Here is a 13225-nt window from a genome sequence, read left to right on the forward strand (position 1 = left end):
TTCCTCAGGCCCCCATGTAGGAGGGCAGTGACAGCGTAGGAGACCATGCTTCCCAAGGAGTCCCTGAAGGCCGGGCCGAACCAGGGTCTTGGCTCTGCAGACCCTCCCGAGAGCTTGAGAGGCTTCCTGGGCCACACACAGGACAGCCATAGGACCCGGGCCGGCTGACCCCAAGCGCTGCTCACCCGCCCATGTTTGGGGAAGGGCAGGTCGTTGTCCGGATTAGGATTAGGAACAACAAAAGCGATTAGAGTTTGTCCTCCTTCCTCCTGGGCACAGCTGGGCAAAGGTTTCCAGCTCGGAGACACTCTGTCCGTCCCACGGGATCCCTGTCAGGATGACCAGCCCCAGCTCCCTTTGGAGCTCACATGGCTCGGGTGAGCAGGCCTCACGGCCCCCTTCACCAGGTGGGGCTTCTGAGAAGGGAGAGCCCCTGGTGGGCAGGCAGAGCCGACCAGCCCCCCAGCCTATTGCTGAGCAGTATGGGGGGGCGGTTCTGCCCTGGCTTCTGGGTTCCCACTCTGCTTTGGGGCAACTTGGCAGGCTCCCCACCCTCCACACGGAGGTGAAACCACACTGCCCACAGGACCCCACACCTCTTCATCTCGGGGATCCTCTCCACAGCCGTGGGAGTGGAGGAAGGGACGGCTGGGAAACTGGAAACTTGTTCCCACCCAGAGGGCAATCCCTCAGTGGGTCACAGAATCAGGGACTCTGCAGGAGCCCTGGGGTTCGGCTCTCTGTTCTTCCCATGAGGACACCAAGGCCCAGGAGGCTATAAGCGTGGCCCAGGGTAGGCAGCAGGCAATGCCGTGAGGGGCCCAGAGGCTGGGCTCCTTGCTCTGCCCGTTCCTGGTCCCTTGCGTCATTGAAGAGCGAGTGTGGGTAGGGGGTTTCAGGTGGCTTAGGAAACCGCTCTGGCTCAGGGCCGGCCACGAGCTCTCCGAGAATTGTGGCAGAGCCTCAGGGGAAGTGTGACCGCGTTTAGGGTGTGGGTCAGCCAGGCCCCTCCCTGGGCCCCTGGAAGCTGCCCCCAGCTGGCCCCCCGCGGGCCCCAGGCCTAATCCAGCTTAGTGAACGCGCAGTGCACAGCCCAGCTCAGCATTCCAGGGCGGCGGAGCCAGGCCAGCACCTGCCTCTCTCCGCGCGTGACTGGGATGGGGCCTGGAGAAGGCCGGCAGCGGCCGAGGAAATCTTGGGAGTTGAGGATGGACACCAGGTAGGCACATCGGGGTGGAAAGGGTGGACGCGCTCGCCACAGCCCATCCGGTGACCGGGGCAGTCCCTCTGCTGCGGATGACCCCTCGTCTAGAAGCACTGGCAGAGACCTCGGTCCAGCCACAGGAGCCCCTCTCTGTGGGGGCGCAGCAGCCTCTGGCCTGCCCTCGTCGTTAGGTGACTGTGACGCCCTCTGACCTTCATGTACCCGACCCAGCCACGTGAGACCCCAGCTGTCCTGGGGATTTGCTTCCTGTCTGCTGCTGCTCCGCACCCTTGGTCCTGCAGTGGCAGCGAGCTGGAGGTCACACCAGGTTGTCAGCCAGCAGCCCTGGCCGCGTGGGCAATGTGCTCAGCCGCAAGGATGGGTGCTGGGAGCGGGCGTCACGGAGGCACGCATCTCCTGGAGCCCAGCTGCCCTCTAGGAAGCCCACAGAATCCCTCAAGGGGCAGCCGGGCAGTGGTACCCAGCTGCACAGCGTGGCGACAGAGCTGGTTCCGTGCCCTGGGACACTGCAGGTGGGGTCCACGGGGACTGGGACTCCGGCCCCACACGCATGCCCTGTGGCCTCAGGCAAATGCCTTGGCCTCCCTGAGCCTCCGTTCCCTCCTTGGCCATTAAAACAGCTCCTCTGTGCTCGCAAGAAGCTCCAGGCAGCTCTGACCCCACAGCCGGTATGTGGCATGCGGGAGGTGGGGCTGGTGTCAGAAACACGTGTATTGGGGGCAGAGCCAGAGGCGAGGGTGACATATGCCTGGTGGGCCACACGTGAGTGGCGTGGGGATGCTGGGGCCCCCGGCGACGAAGCTGGGGAAGATTTGGGGCCAGGTCTGTGCGAGGCTGTCAGCTATTCCTCGAAATACGACAAACATTCCATTTTCCCTTGGAAGAGAAAATGGCCGTTTCTAAGGCAGCTAGAGCTTGAGCATATCGGAGCCTCAAGGGCGGGAGAGAGGGAGCCTCATTCATCTTCACACTGCGGTCGTCTTTCCCCCTTTGCTCTAGTTGCCAGAAAGCCCAGAGGCCACACAGCCCTCTGCCATGGATTTGTGGGGCGTATTTTCCATGACCTCTGGCTACCGTTTTATACTGTTGTTTAGGGCTCTGTGACCAGTCTTGTTGGAAGCATCTGGAACATTTCTGAGGTTCCCAGAGGGGTCCTCTGCCCCCCACCCTCCAGCACTACTACTTTCTAGACCCGCGGGTGCAGACCCAGCAAAGAGGAGCCTTCTTCTGGCCTTTGGAGTGGGTGGTCATGTGTCTGCTGTCAGGGCCCCCCACCCCGAGGCCTGCAATGGTGAGGGAGGGGCAGGGACCAGGGAGAAGGCCACTGTAGGACCCTGGGTGGTGAAGGCTTGGCTCCAAGTCACGAGCCAGGGAGTGGCAGGGTCAGGCCTGTCCTCATCCCCCGTGGCGCAACAGTCCGGGAGTGCGGCTCCACACCAGCGGGGGAGCCCCAGAGATTCGTGATTTGCAAACTCTAAAAAGCCCCAGACCTGCAGCTGCCCTGCCTGCAGCCTCTGTTGTCTCCAGAGCCTGTTCTTTCGGGGAGAGAGGGGAAGCCCCTGCATCTGAGGTGGAGGGAACACACCTCTTCCCCAGAGCCTTGTAGGGGGGCTGCTGGAACCCGAGCCTCCGTTTCCTCGTATGTCCACTGGGGACGATCCCACTCCTTCCTTGAGGACTCGGCTGGGCCGGGGTGGGCAGGGAAGCTGGGAGCGGGCTCTGTCGGATACTACGTTCTGTCTCTCAGGACTTGGGCTCAGAGGGCAGGGCGGCTTGTGCGGGAAGCCAGGCCTTCCCACTCCTGAAACCAAGCTGGCTTCCTTGGGTCCGCATCACGTCTTTAGAATGGTGTGTGTGGGTGAGGGGGTGTCGGGGAGGAAGCCTGGCCCAGCCCACTCCGCACGCGCACGACGGGGAAGGCTTGAGGACAGAGGTACCTGCCGGGGCCGGCCTCTGGCGAGGTGGTCTCTGTCCCTGCCCCCCGAGAGGCCCCGACACCCACCCCTCAGCAGGGTGTTCCCTCATCTAGCAAACGCTCGGCGCAGCCGTTGAGTCTGGGGGTTCCGTGGGGGTGAAGAGAAGCAGGCACAGTCGGCAGAGAAGCTGATCTGTAGACATGAGATTGTGGGGGGCGGAGGGGGAGTGTCTCCGGGGACCTGACTGAGCCGGCTCAGGAGCCTTCCCTGGGGGAGACGCGAGGGAAGTCCGAGCAGCGGTGTTAGCCGGGGTGGGGGGCAGTTGCCCAAGCGTCTGGTGCCCCCGACGTCATGTCTGTGGAGGGCTACTTGGCCCAGCTCCTCCCGACAGCCCTCAGGATGGTGCCGCATTGTCCCTGTGTCACAGACGAGGCGCCGTGTGCCTGTCTCCCTCCAGGAAAGCACGACTAACCCTCGGGGTCAGACAGCGTGTGATGTGTGTGGGAAGGGGGTGCCGGGGAGCGGCCGGAGAGCACCGGTGCGTGTTGGGCCGAGAAAACGTGTCCCTTCCTACTGCGTTAAAGGAGTCCGGAAGGGGCAAACCCAGAGGTCCCTGGCTTGGCCCTCCCTGCCCTCCAGGGACAGCTGAGCCTGGGCCCTCCTCTCCACTGGGATGACAGGGGCAGAACGACCGACCCCTGCTTCGTAAGAGTGTGGTGGAACCACCTACAGACCTGAGAAGCTGGAAAGAGTCTGGATGTCAGAGTAGGCCCCGAGTTTGAAGGGGGAACCTTACTTAAAAAGCAGAGTTATGCGATACAGACTTCGAGGTAACCTTGTGGAAAGGTCCCATCTCAGTTCCTGTGCCAGACAAGACCCTTTACCTCTCTAAGCCAGGAGGTACAGCAGAATGTGGCTTTCCTTCCTTCCGTGCCAAGGGCAGGGACTGGCCTGAGCACCGCATATGCTTCAGGTTCTCGTGGGGACAGAGGTGACAGACCCCAGGTCCGGCACACAGTGAGGATGCGGCAGCTGTGCTCCGGCCCCAGGAGTCTGAAAACCCAGCATCCGCCAACCACGGCCCGGGGTTGGTGCCCTGGGATGCCGACCAGGGCAGACGCCTGTCCCCGGGTTGCCTCTGAAAACGTCAGTGTCCCCATGTCCCCACAGAAGCCAAAGGGGGCAGCCAAGCACCCTAAGGGAGGGGGAGGGGTGGCAGCACCCCAGGGCCTTCCTCACGGTCTGGCAGTGGGGGGTGGGGCGTGGGGCCGTGTGCTCACCCCGCCCCGCCCCCGATCCCCAGGCCTGCAGAGACTTCTTGGAACTAGCAGAGACGCACAGCCGGAAATGGCAGCGCGCGCTGCAGTATGAGCAGGACCAGCGCGTCCACTTAGAGGAGACCATCGAGCAGCTAGCCAGGCAGCACAACAGCCTCGAACGGGCCTTCCGCAGCGCCCCCGGCCGCGCCGCCCACCCCACCAAGAGCTTCAGCGAAGGTGAGCTGGTGAGGGCCGCCCGGCCTGGCTGGCTCCCTCGCTCGGGCCGCCTGGCCTCTGTTCTTCCACCTGTGCTCCGTCTACGCCGCCTTCTGCCAGCGGGCTCTGCTTACACAGCCGCCCAGCCCCCAGTACACATACCCCTTAACATGCCCACATTCAGGCCTATGTGGCTTTGTATTTCCCACCCACCACCGAAGGCCAGTTATCTCCCTGCATTCAGGTTCCAGTTCTCACAAGAAAAGTCCAGTGAGCCCAACTGTCCCTCTGTGACAGAGCTGCCCTGGTGCCAGGTGGCGGACCACCTAGCCTTCGGCTGGGGTGACAGGTCCTTCAGAAGGGGCAGCTAGACCCCAGACAGATTGACTAGCATGTTGAGCGATCAGGGGAGCCTTCCAGAAGGAGGGAGGCCTCTGAGCCCGAGCACTAAGCCGGAAGCTTATTCCAGGAAGGGTCGCGAGGGCAGCCACAGCCAGGTTACTGCCAACCAGGTGACCGGAGTGGGGAGGGAATGAGGGGGCGGTGGGGGGGGGGTCAGGGTCCAAAGTGGGGGGCACCCTTTGGGCTCTGGACTTCCTCAGGCAGGTGAGTGAGTTTTCAGAGTTGCAAACTGAGGCAGCAGGTCTGCATGTATCTGTAGGAAGCCTCTTAACTCCCAAAGGAGAGGACAGTGAGGAAGATGAAGATACCGAGTACTTCGACGCCATGGAAGACTCTACATCCTTCATCACCGTGATCACCGAGGCCAAGGAGGACAGGTGTGTTCTCCAGGCAGGGCCGGCTGCTCCGAGCGTCCCCCAGGGTTAGCCTTTCCCGCCCTGTTCTTCTTAAGCTCCACCTGTTCTTTGTACTCGGGGTTTTCTTTCAAGTCTTGCTTCACATTATATTTTGATTAGATTTGTTCTGTCCCTCCTTAGATCCAAAATACCCACACAGAGTTTGAATCAGGGTTTCATTTTAAGTGAAGGTGGATAAAGGGCCTTGGCTGGATCCAGTTCCAGCCAGAGGGGTTGGGGGTGGGGGTGCGGGCTGTGACCCGAGGGCTGGGGCCTAGAAGGCGTCTGCTGCTCTTGCGTCATCGTCATCCGAGCTTCACACAGTCCCAACCACACCCTCCACCACGCCAGCATTCCAGAACAGACAGGAGATGCAGGAAGTTCCTTTTATTTTCTACTTCCAAGCCTTTGTTTCATGTTTTTTCATAAAAGCATCCTCTTTCAGGATGTTTCTAAATACACATTAGAACACAGAGGTAACCGGGACACTGTTGTCAGACTCCGGGTGCTCAGGAAGCGCCCCTGGGTGGGACCGTGCTGGTGCAGGACACACAGCAGGGAGGAGCATGAGCCGTGGGTGGGTCAGCGAGGTCAAAGGGCAGCACCCTGTGGCTTGAACGGAGATTTGCTGTAATGAGGAGTGGCCTCATTAGGATCTTTTATTCTCATCATGTGCTTCAGGCCCTGTCCACAGAAGGGTCATGAGTATGGCAGCATTGGGGGACACAGAGGTGGCCGATGAGTTCCACCCGTGTCTGGGGCCCCTGCCATGGCCTGGGGAGGAGCTGCCACTCCAAGACCTGGGGACAGTGACATAACTGACTGCAGCCTGTGCTGCCCTCCGCCCCCTTCACCCATGGGGCACAGCAGAGTCACAGAGCCTCCGGCGCCCCCCATGGGCACTCCTTCAGGCAGGGCACTCAGCCCCTCCTGGGTGAGGAACTGCAGGCTTCGCAGCGGCCTCACTCCCCGCATCCGATCTGCTGCCCGCCCCACCCCACGCCGCCTTCCATGGAGTCCCTGAAGCCCAGTCTGGGGAGGGGGAGGCTGCTAAAAACCCCTGGCCACTCCTTTTTTGCCTCTGGACTGACATGTGTCACCACCCCCACGTCCTGGTTTCTTCCAGGGTGACGGCCGTCCAGATCTCAGAAACACTCAGGGAGTTTCTAGTCCTATCAACAGTGTATTTCCAACTCAATCACGGTTCATTTCCTGATAATGTTTTAAAATTTGCTTATATTGCTCTCAAAATGAGCTTGGCTTGGCTGTTTTGAATTTCCTTTCACTTTATCACCCAGCAGTGTCACCCTCGTGGACCCCTCCAGCTCCCTGCCCACCCCTCCCATACCTGGAGTCCCCAGGGGCCTGGGCTCCACCGCCGCCTCCTCAGTGCCCCCACCCCGGCCACCTTCCACACCTCAGCCAAGAGCCCCAGGCCTCTCTGCTGCCACCCGACCAGCAAGCAGGTGACCCCTGTGCTCAACACTCTTCATTGGCTCCCTAGGCTCCTGACACAGCCCCAAGGCCCCAACGACCACCTTCCCTGGCAGTGTAGCTACTCTGGGCTGCAGGTGGGTCCACCCAGTGAATCCTTCCCATTCCCTGAGGCCCTGACTGCCGAGTGCCTGGCCCTCACCCCAGCTGGCCCAGGTCACCTGTCCTTGGGGATCCCTCAGAGCTTGGGCCCTCAGCCATACCGCCCCCTGCTGCCCTGGCCAACCATCTCACCACAAGTATTCACAGGCACAGGCATGCATCTGACCCACTTCCTCCTGCCCTTCTGGAACCCCAGCCTAGTGCGAGAGTCAGACCAGCAGACAGTGAGGACACGGTGGGGTCTGTCTGTGATGGAGGGGGTCTACAAGGCCCTAGGAGGCTCTGCCAGAGGAAATGGCCACCCCTAGCTTCATCCGGATCCTGGGTCCACCAGTCCCAGGGGCTGTATGCAGGGACCTCGGGTGACTGCTCTAGTGGCTGCTCCTATGGGGCATCAGTGGGTGGGAGCCCCTCCAAATCACTGCCCTGGGTCTCTCAGCCCAACTGAATGTCTCAAACTGGAGATGTCCCATTGGAGAAGCAGCCTTGGGGTGGGCTGCCCCTTGCACCTCACTGAGGGGTCTGGATAGAAGGTGGCCAGGTCCCCAGGAGGCCTCAGGATTTGTAAATAACTTGCCTCCCCTTTTGCGTTTCTTGCAGAAAAGCGGAGGGTGGGTCCACAGGCTCAGTGGACTGGACCTCATCAGACAATGTAAGTGAGAGGGAAGACCCCAAGGGCGGCTGGAAGGCAGGCTTGTACTTTGGGCTCCGGGCCCCTGGGGCGGGCTCTGGCTGCCTTCATCCTGGTCTGACCGACCAGCCAGCCTCCGCCTGCACCAGCACTGTGCCAGCAGCCAGCTCGGCCCTCAGCCTGCACGGGGAGAGGTGAGGGCTGGGGCTGAAGGGGCTCCCTGGCCTCTGCTCACAGGCACCTTCTCTCTGGCAGGTGCTAGATGGCGCCTCACTTGTGCCCAAGGGCCCCCCCAAAGTCAAGAGGCGTGTCCGCATCCCCGACAAACCCAACTACAGCCTTAATCTCTGGAGCATCATGAAGAACTGCATTGGCCGGGAGCTCTCCAAGATCCCTATGCCGGTAGGGGCGGGGGGGGGGCAGCCGCAGTGGGTGCCAGGGGGCCCTTTTTTGTGCATGGATGAGAAGGAAGGGCCTCTGTGAAGTACAAGCGGCCTGAGTGTCATTCTTAATGACATCTCAGGAGCACGTAACAAATGATCAAATCGTGTTCAACAACATTGTCCAGATCCCCCGAGAGCAGAGGTCTCAGGCTCTGAGGGAAGAAGCTAGGGTGGGGCTCTGCATTGATCAGAGATGTGGGGACCCCTAGAGGCCTCTGCACCTGACAGGGCTTCACAACGTCCCCGCTGTCGCGGCCTCGTAGATGGGGCGTGGCAGGATTGGACCCTCCTCTGGGCGGGAGCGGTCTCTGGCACCCACGCACACTGCGGGTGGAGGGTGGAGTAGCATCCGCGTGCCACCAGGCTGTGATGGCATCTCCGGGAAGGAAGAGTTGGGGGTTCAGGCCACTTGGTTTCACTCTGTGCCCCAGGACAGACCCCTTCACATCTCCAGCCTCTGTGCCCACACCTGCAAAGTGGGGAGAGTAACGGTGCCCACATAACAGAGTCTGGGAGGATGAAAGAGAACGCAGGGCAGTCCCTGCCTGATGGCTGGCCCAGGGTCACAGCCCAGCATCACAAGGGGTGAGTGACCCTGCCCTGTCCAAGGCCAGGATAGGGGGCCGCCTACAGGAGCGTTCACCAGGAAACTAGCATAATAGCTCAGAATAGGAGGGAAACCCACTCAGCCAGCCAGCCACTCACTCACTGATTCTGACTCTGCTGAACAAGAGTAACTCCGGCCTTTGTGGCATTTACATCCTAGGAGGGAGAGTGACAGTAACTGCAGGGACAGGGTATGAGATGCAGCAGGTCCAAAAGCGGGGAGGCTGTGGAGAGAACTGAGGCTGGAGGCGCTGGGGAGGCGAGCGCCCGGAGCCGCGGGTTTAGACAGGGCTTTAGACGGGGTCTTCGGAGGAACTGGACTGTGAAGGTGCCATCTGAGCAGCAGTGTCCACGAACATCTGAGAACAAGGGTGCGGGGCCGGCCCCAGGTCTGTGCGGGGCCTGACCACCGCCTGTCCGCAGGTCAACTTTAACGAGCCCCTGTCCATGCTCCAGCGGCTGACGGAGGACCTGGAGTACCACCACCTGCTGGACAAGGCGGCGCACTGCACCAGCTCGGTGGAGCAGATGTGCCTGGTGGCCGCCTTCTCCGTGTCCTCCTACTCCACCACCGTGCACCGCATCGCCAAGCCCTTCAACCCCATGCTGGGGGAGACCTTTGAGCTGGACCGCCTCGACGACATGGGCCTGCGCTCCCTCTGCGAGCAGGTGAGGTCCACGCACGCTCCGGCCAAGCCACTCCTGCCAGGCCCGGGGGGTCCCAGCGAGACGAATGGGATGTGGCCTCTGACCCTGACGCGCCTGTGCCCACGGGGCCAAGCTGAGGTCCAGTCAGCGGCTGGGCCTCCTGGAGCAGGGGCAGGCCTCCCGGAGACAGCTGGGTGAGGACAGAGTCAGGGCCCGTGTGTGGGGAAGGGGAGGGCCCCTCCCACTGCCAGGAACCATGCGGCAGCCTCAAGGGACATGTGTGTGGTGCTATCGGGGAGTCTGGGTGGACCACAGCAGGAGAGGTGGCAGGCAGAGGGGAGCCCGCACCATGTGGGGACCCTGGTCAGTGATGGTACAGGCCTGGAGTGTGAGGAGCTTCTGGGGTCCAGAGGTCCTGCCCTGGGGGGCGGCGAGGTCAGCTTGCCCCCAGCCCTTCTCCATGCCTTCCTCACAGAGATGTGTCTTCTCCCCATGAGGCAGAGCCAAACCCGGGCCCTGGGGTCTGGAAGCCTCCGCAGTGGCATGTCAGCCTGCGCTTTGGTGCCCTTGTCTGAGCAGGGGTGATTCTGTTGGTGCCTCCCTGGGTGCTGGGGGGACCAGGCAGGTGCCGCGTGAAGGCACCCAACATGGAGCTTCCCGGCTTGGCTGCTGGACACCAGCCCTGGGCCAGATGCTGTTCTGGGCCTGGGGTGGAGCTCAGGAAGCAGAAATTTCACGGTCTGCTGGCTAGTTTAAAAGGCGTGCTCGGCGGCACTGTAGCCCTACAGGAAGATGATTACGGTGGCCGCACCGGGGTACGGGGGATGGCAGAGCACAAGCTGCTTAGAAAGTAGAGCCTGGGGATTTGCTGATGCTTTGGATGTGGGGAGAGAGGGCAAGGGAGGGAGGGAGGGAGGGAGGGAGAGAGGGAGGCAAGGGAAGGGAAGGCGGCAAGGATGACCCGGCGTTCTTGGCCTGAACCAGTGAGTGAATTCACTTCTTCATTCAGTAGAGTTGACCAAGTGCCCCCAAAGGGCCAGGGGCTATACAGGCAGCTGGGAAGTGAGCGGATGGGGAGTCAGTTCCCCTGAGGGGGCAGTGAGGGACAGGTGCTGTGTATGTCGGGTGGTTCTGGCTCCTTTAGAAAGCTGGCTGAAGCCGAGAGTGAGGGAGAAGGAGCACAAGTCGGAGAGGAAGCGGGCGGGCAGCCTGAGGCCTCTGGTTTCACACTGTGTGGCAGGTGGAGGAGTGATGACACCTACCTTGTTTTATGCCCCCGCCCCAGCCCCTGCGGCAGAGTAAAGCCTACAGGTGCTTTGCACCACCTACTGTGGCCTGGTGAGGGGGAGGGGTGGATTCTAGATGCATTTTGAAGAAAGAACAGCTAGGATTTGCTAAGGATTAGAGGAGGAACGCAAGGAAGAGGGCCAAGGATGACTCCGAAGCATTTGGTGTGAACAGCTGTTAAGACTAGATCATCTGCCTGAGCACGAAGCCATGACGCAGAGCGCCAGGGCCAGCCCCTTGGGGTCATGTCCCTGAGTTTGCCAGTGTGGTGGGCTCTAGGGCATGTAGGACCCTGGCCATGGGTGACAAGAAATGGTTGACGGGTGTGACCTGTGATTCTGAGACCAGAAAGGCAGTGAGGTGCCACTTACAGTGACAGGAGACAATGAGAGATGCAGGCGGGCGCGGCAGGAACTCTGGTCAGTCCAAACAGCCACCAGAGCGGAAGCGTCCGGTGGGCAGCTGGAGCGCACAGCTGGAGCCCGAGGCTGACGGAGGCCGAGATACAGTGAAGACATGCCCTAGGGAGTGAGGAAGCTGGGGAGAGGCTGAGCCCTCGGAGCCTGCGACCAAAGGAGCCACAGAACAAACAAGGGGGAATTGATAGGGGTGTGCTGGCAGGTGAGACAGCCGTCAGGGGCGCCCAGTGCCGTGAGAGGAGCAGGGAGGTGCTGGGGGCCCCTCGAGGGGCTGTGCAGAGTCTGCTGCACCACCATCCATGCCGGCACCCGGGGCAGGACACTGATGCAGACTCCTGCTCTGGAGCCATGCTGGCTGGCCGGGGGAGGGGGGGGGGCGGGGCAGGGCCCAACTCTGCCCCTCGGTTCAAGTGGCTGCCCCGGCCTGGGCCCCGTGTGTAACACGGCACAAGCAAGCGCAGCCCTTGCAGATGAGGGGGGCAGCTAACTGGAGAGTGGGCACAGAAGCCCTGGCTAGAATGTCACACCTCACTTCCTAGCCCTCAGCACGGCCTGTCACAGGGGCCTCCTTGAGGCCAGGCTCTGTCGTCACCCCATTTCAGAACCCCAGTCTGGCATAGAGATGCCTGGGCCCTCTTCTCCCGACCGCTGCAAGCCCAGGACAGCCGCCCAGGCTGGTCCCACTGCCACACTCTTGCTTTTCCACTCCGATCACCATCCTTCCGGGGGTCTGCTCCCAGGGCCATGGAGCCTGTTGTGCTGAGCACAGGGCAGGCTGTTTCTCCCCAGCTGGTGGGGGAGCAGGCCTGGGCCCACATCCAGCAGACGCTCATGTCCTGTGGGTCTGGTCTCAGGTGAGCCACCACCCACCATCAGCTGCGCACTACGTGTTCTCCAAGCACGGCTGGAGCCTCTGGCAGGAGATCACTATCTCCAGCAAGTTCCGTGGAAAATACCTCTCCATCATGCCGCTAGGTGAGCTGGGGCCCTGTGCTCTCCCAGGACAGAAAGACATTCTGGATAAGGGGGAGGGTTTTACCAACCCAGAAGCCAGCTTGGGGCCTCCAGGAATGACATTACTCTCTCTGCAAATCTGCTGCCCACCTCCCCAAAGGCTTCCTGCGTGCCTCCCTGGCCTAGGTCCTGTCCCCAGTCTACATGAATACCGCTTCCAGTTGTCAGCACCCGGGGACTGTGGGCAGGTTGGCTGGGGTCTAGCTTGGCAAGCCTTGACCTCTAACCCTTTATCTGGCCTCCAGGTGCCATCCACTTAGAATTCCAGGCCAGTGGGAATCACTACGTGTGGAGGAAGAGCACCTCGACTGTGCATAACATCATTGTGGGCAAGCTCTGGATCGACCAGGTCAGGCGGTGCCCTCAGGGAGGGGGCGTGTGGCCTAGAGGTGGGCCGCTGACCACTCCCTTCCCTCACCAGACCGGGGACATCGAGATCGTGAACCATAAGACCCAGGACCGGTGCCAGCTGAAGTTCTTACCTTATAGCTACTTCTCCAAAGACGTAGCCCGGAAGGTAAGCAGGGCCACCTCTTAGAGTCTTGGGGGGGCCTGGAGTGGGGCGTGTGCCTATGCTGATCCTGCCCATGTCCACAGGTGACAGGAGTGGTGAGTGACAGCCAGGGCAAAGCCCACTACGTGCTGTCAGGCTCGTGGGATGAACAGATGGAGTGCGCCAAGATCGTGCAGAGCAGCCCCAGCAGCCCCAGCTCGGATGGGAAGCAGAAGACAGTGTACCAGACGCTGCCAGCCAAGCTGCTGTGGAAAAAGTACCCGCTGCCGTGAGTGGGGCTGCAGGGCAGCTGAAGAGCAGGCAGGGAGCGGGCGACAGAGGCACGGGGGCAGCGGCAGGCAGGGGAGCCCGCCCGGCCAGGCAAGAAGCGAGCGGCAGGTGCTGGGGTCGGGACGGTTCTGTCCAATGTAGGCAGAGGCCATGTTCTGCAGCTGACATCCCGGGGTGGGAGCCAGACAACCAACCGTAAATAAGCGTGACCATATCAGGTGGTAGCAAGTTCTACGCAGACTTAAAACAGGCTGATAAGGACAGAGTCCCCACAGTCCAAGGAATGAAAACCAAATGTGAAAATCAGTGCAAGGAACAGAAAACTATAAAAAGTGGCACAGCAGGATCCAGAGAGAGCAAAACAGAAATTCTACAAAGGAAAAC

At 61.3% G+C, this 13225-nt stretch overlaps 1 protein-coding gene across 1 annotated transcript in view; it reads left to right on the forward strand.

Annotated features, from left to right (window-relative positions):
• The window catches only part of OSBP2 (oxysterol binding protein 2), a 164769-nt gene that overhangs the window by 141791 nt on the left and 9753 nt on the right, over nucleotides 1–13225 (forward strand). The window contains exons 4-12 of the mRNA XM_048221377.2: nucleotides 4445–4637; nucleotides 5278–5395; nucleotides 7610–7661; nucleotides 7896–8042; nucleotides 9113–9358; nucleotides 11898–12018; nucleotides 12303–12406; nucleotides 12479–12574; nucleotides 12655–12839. Of these exons, the coding sequence (XP_048077334.2) occupies nucleotides 4445–4637; nucleotides 5278–5395; nucleotides 7610–7661; nucleotides 7896–8042; nucleotides 9113–9358; nucleotides 11898–12018; nucleotides 12303–12406; nucleotides 12479–12574; nucleotides 12655–12839 (1262 nt within the window). The remainder of the gene's footprint in view (nucleotides 1–4444; nucleotides 4638–5277; nucleotides 5396–7609; nucleotides 7662–7895; nucleotides 8043–9112; nucleotides 9359–11897; nucleotides 12019–12302; nucleotides 12407–12478; nucleotides 12575–12654; nucleotides 12840–13225) is intronic.

Source organism: Ursus arctos, unplaced genomic scaffold (genome assembly GCF_023065955.2).
Source record: "Ursus arctos isolate Adak ecotype North America unplaced genomic scaffold, UrsArc2.0 scaffold_34, whole genome shotgun sequence".
Lineage (NCBI taxonomy): Eukaryota > Metazoa > Chordata > Mammalia > Carnivora > Ursidae > Ursus > Ursus arctos.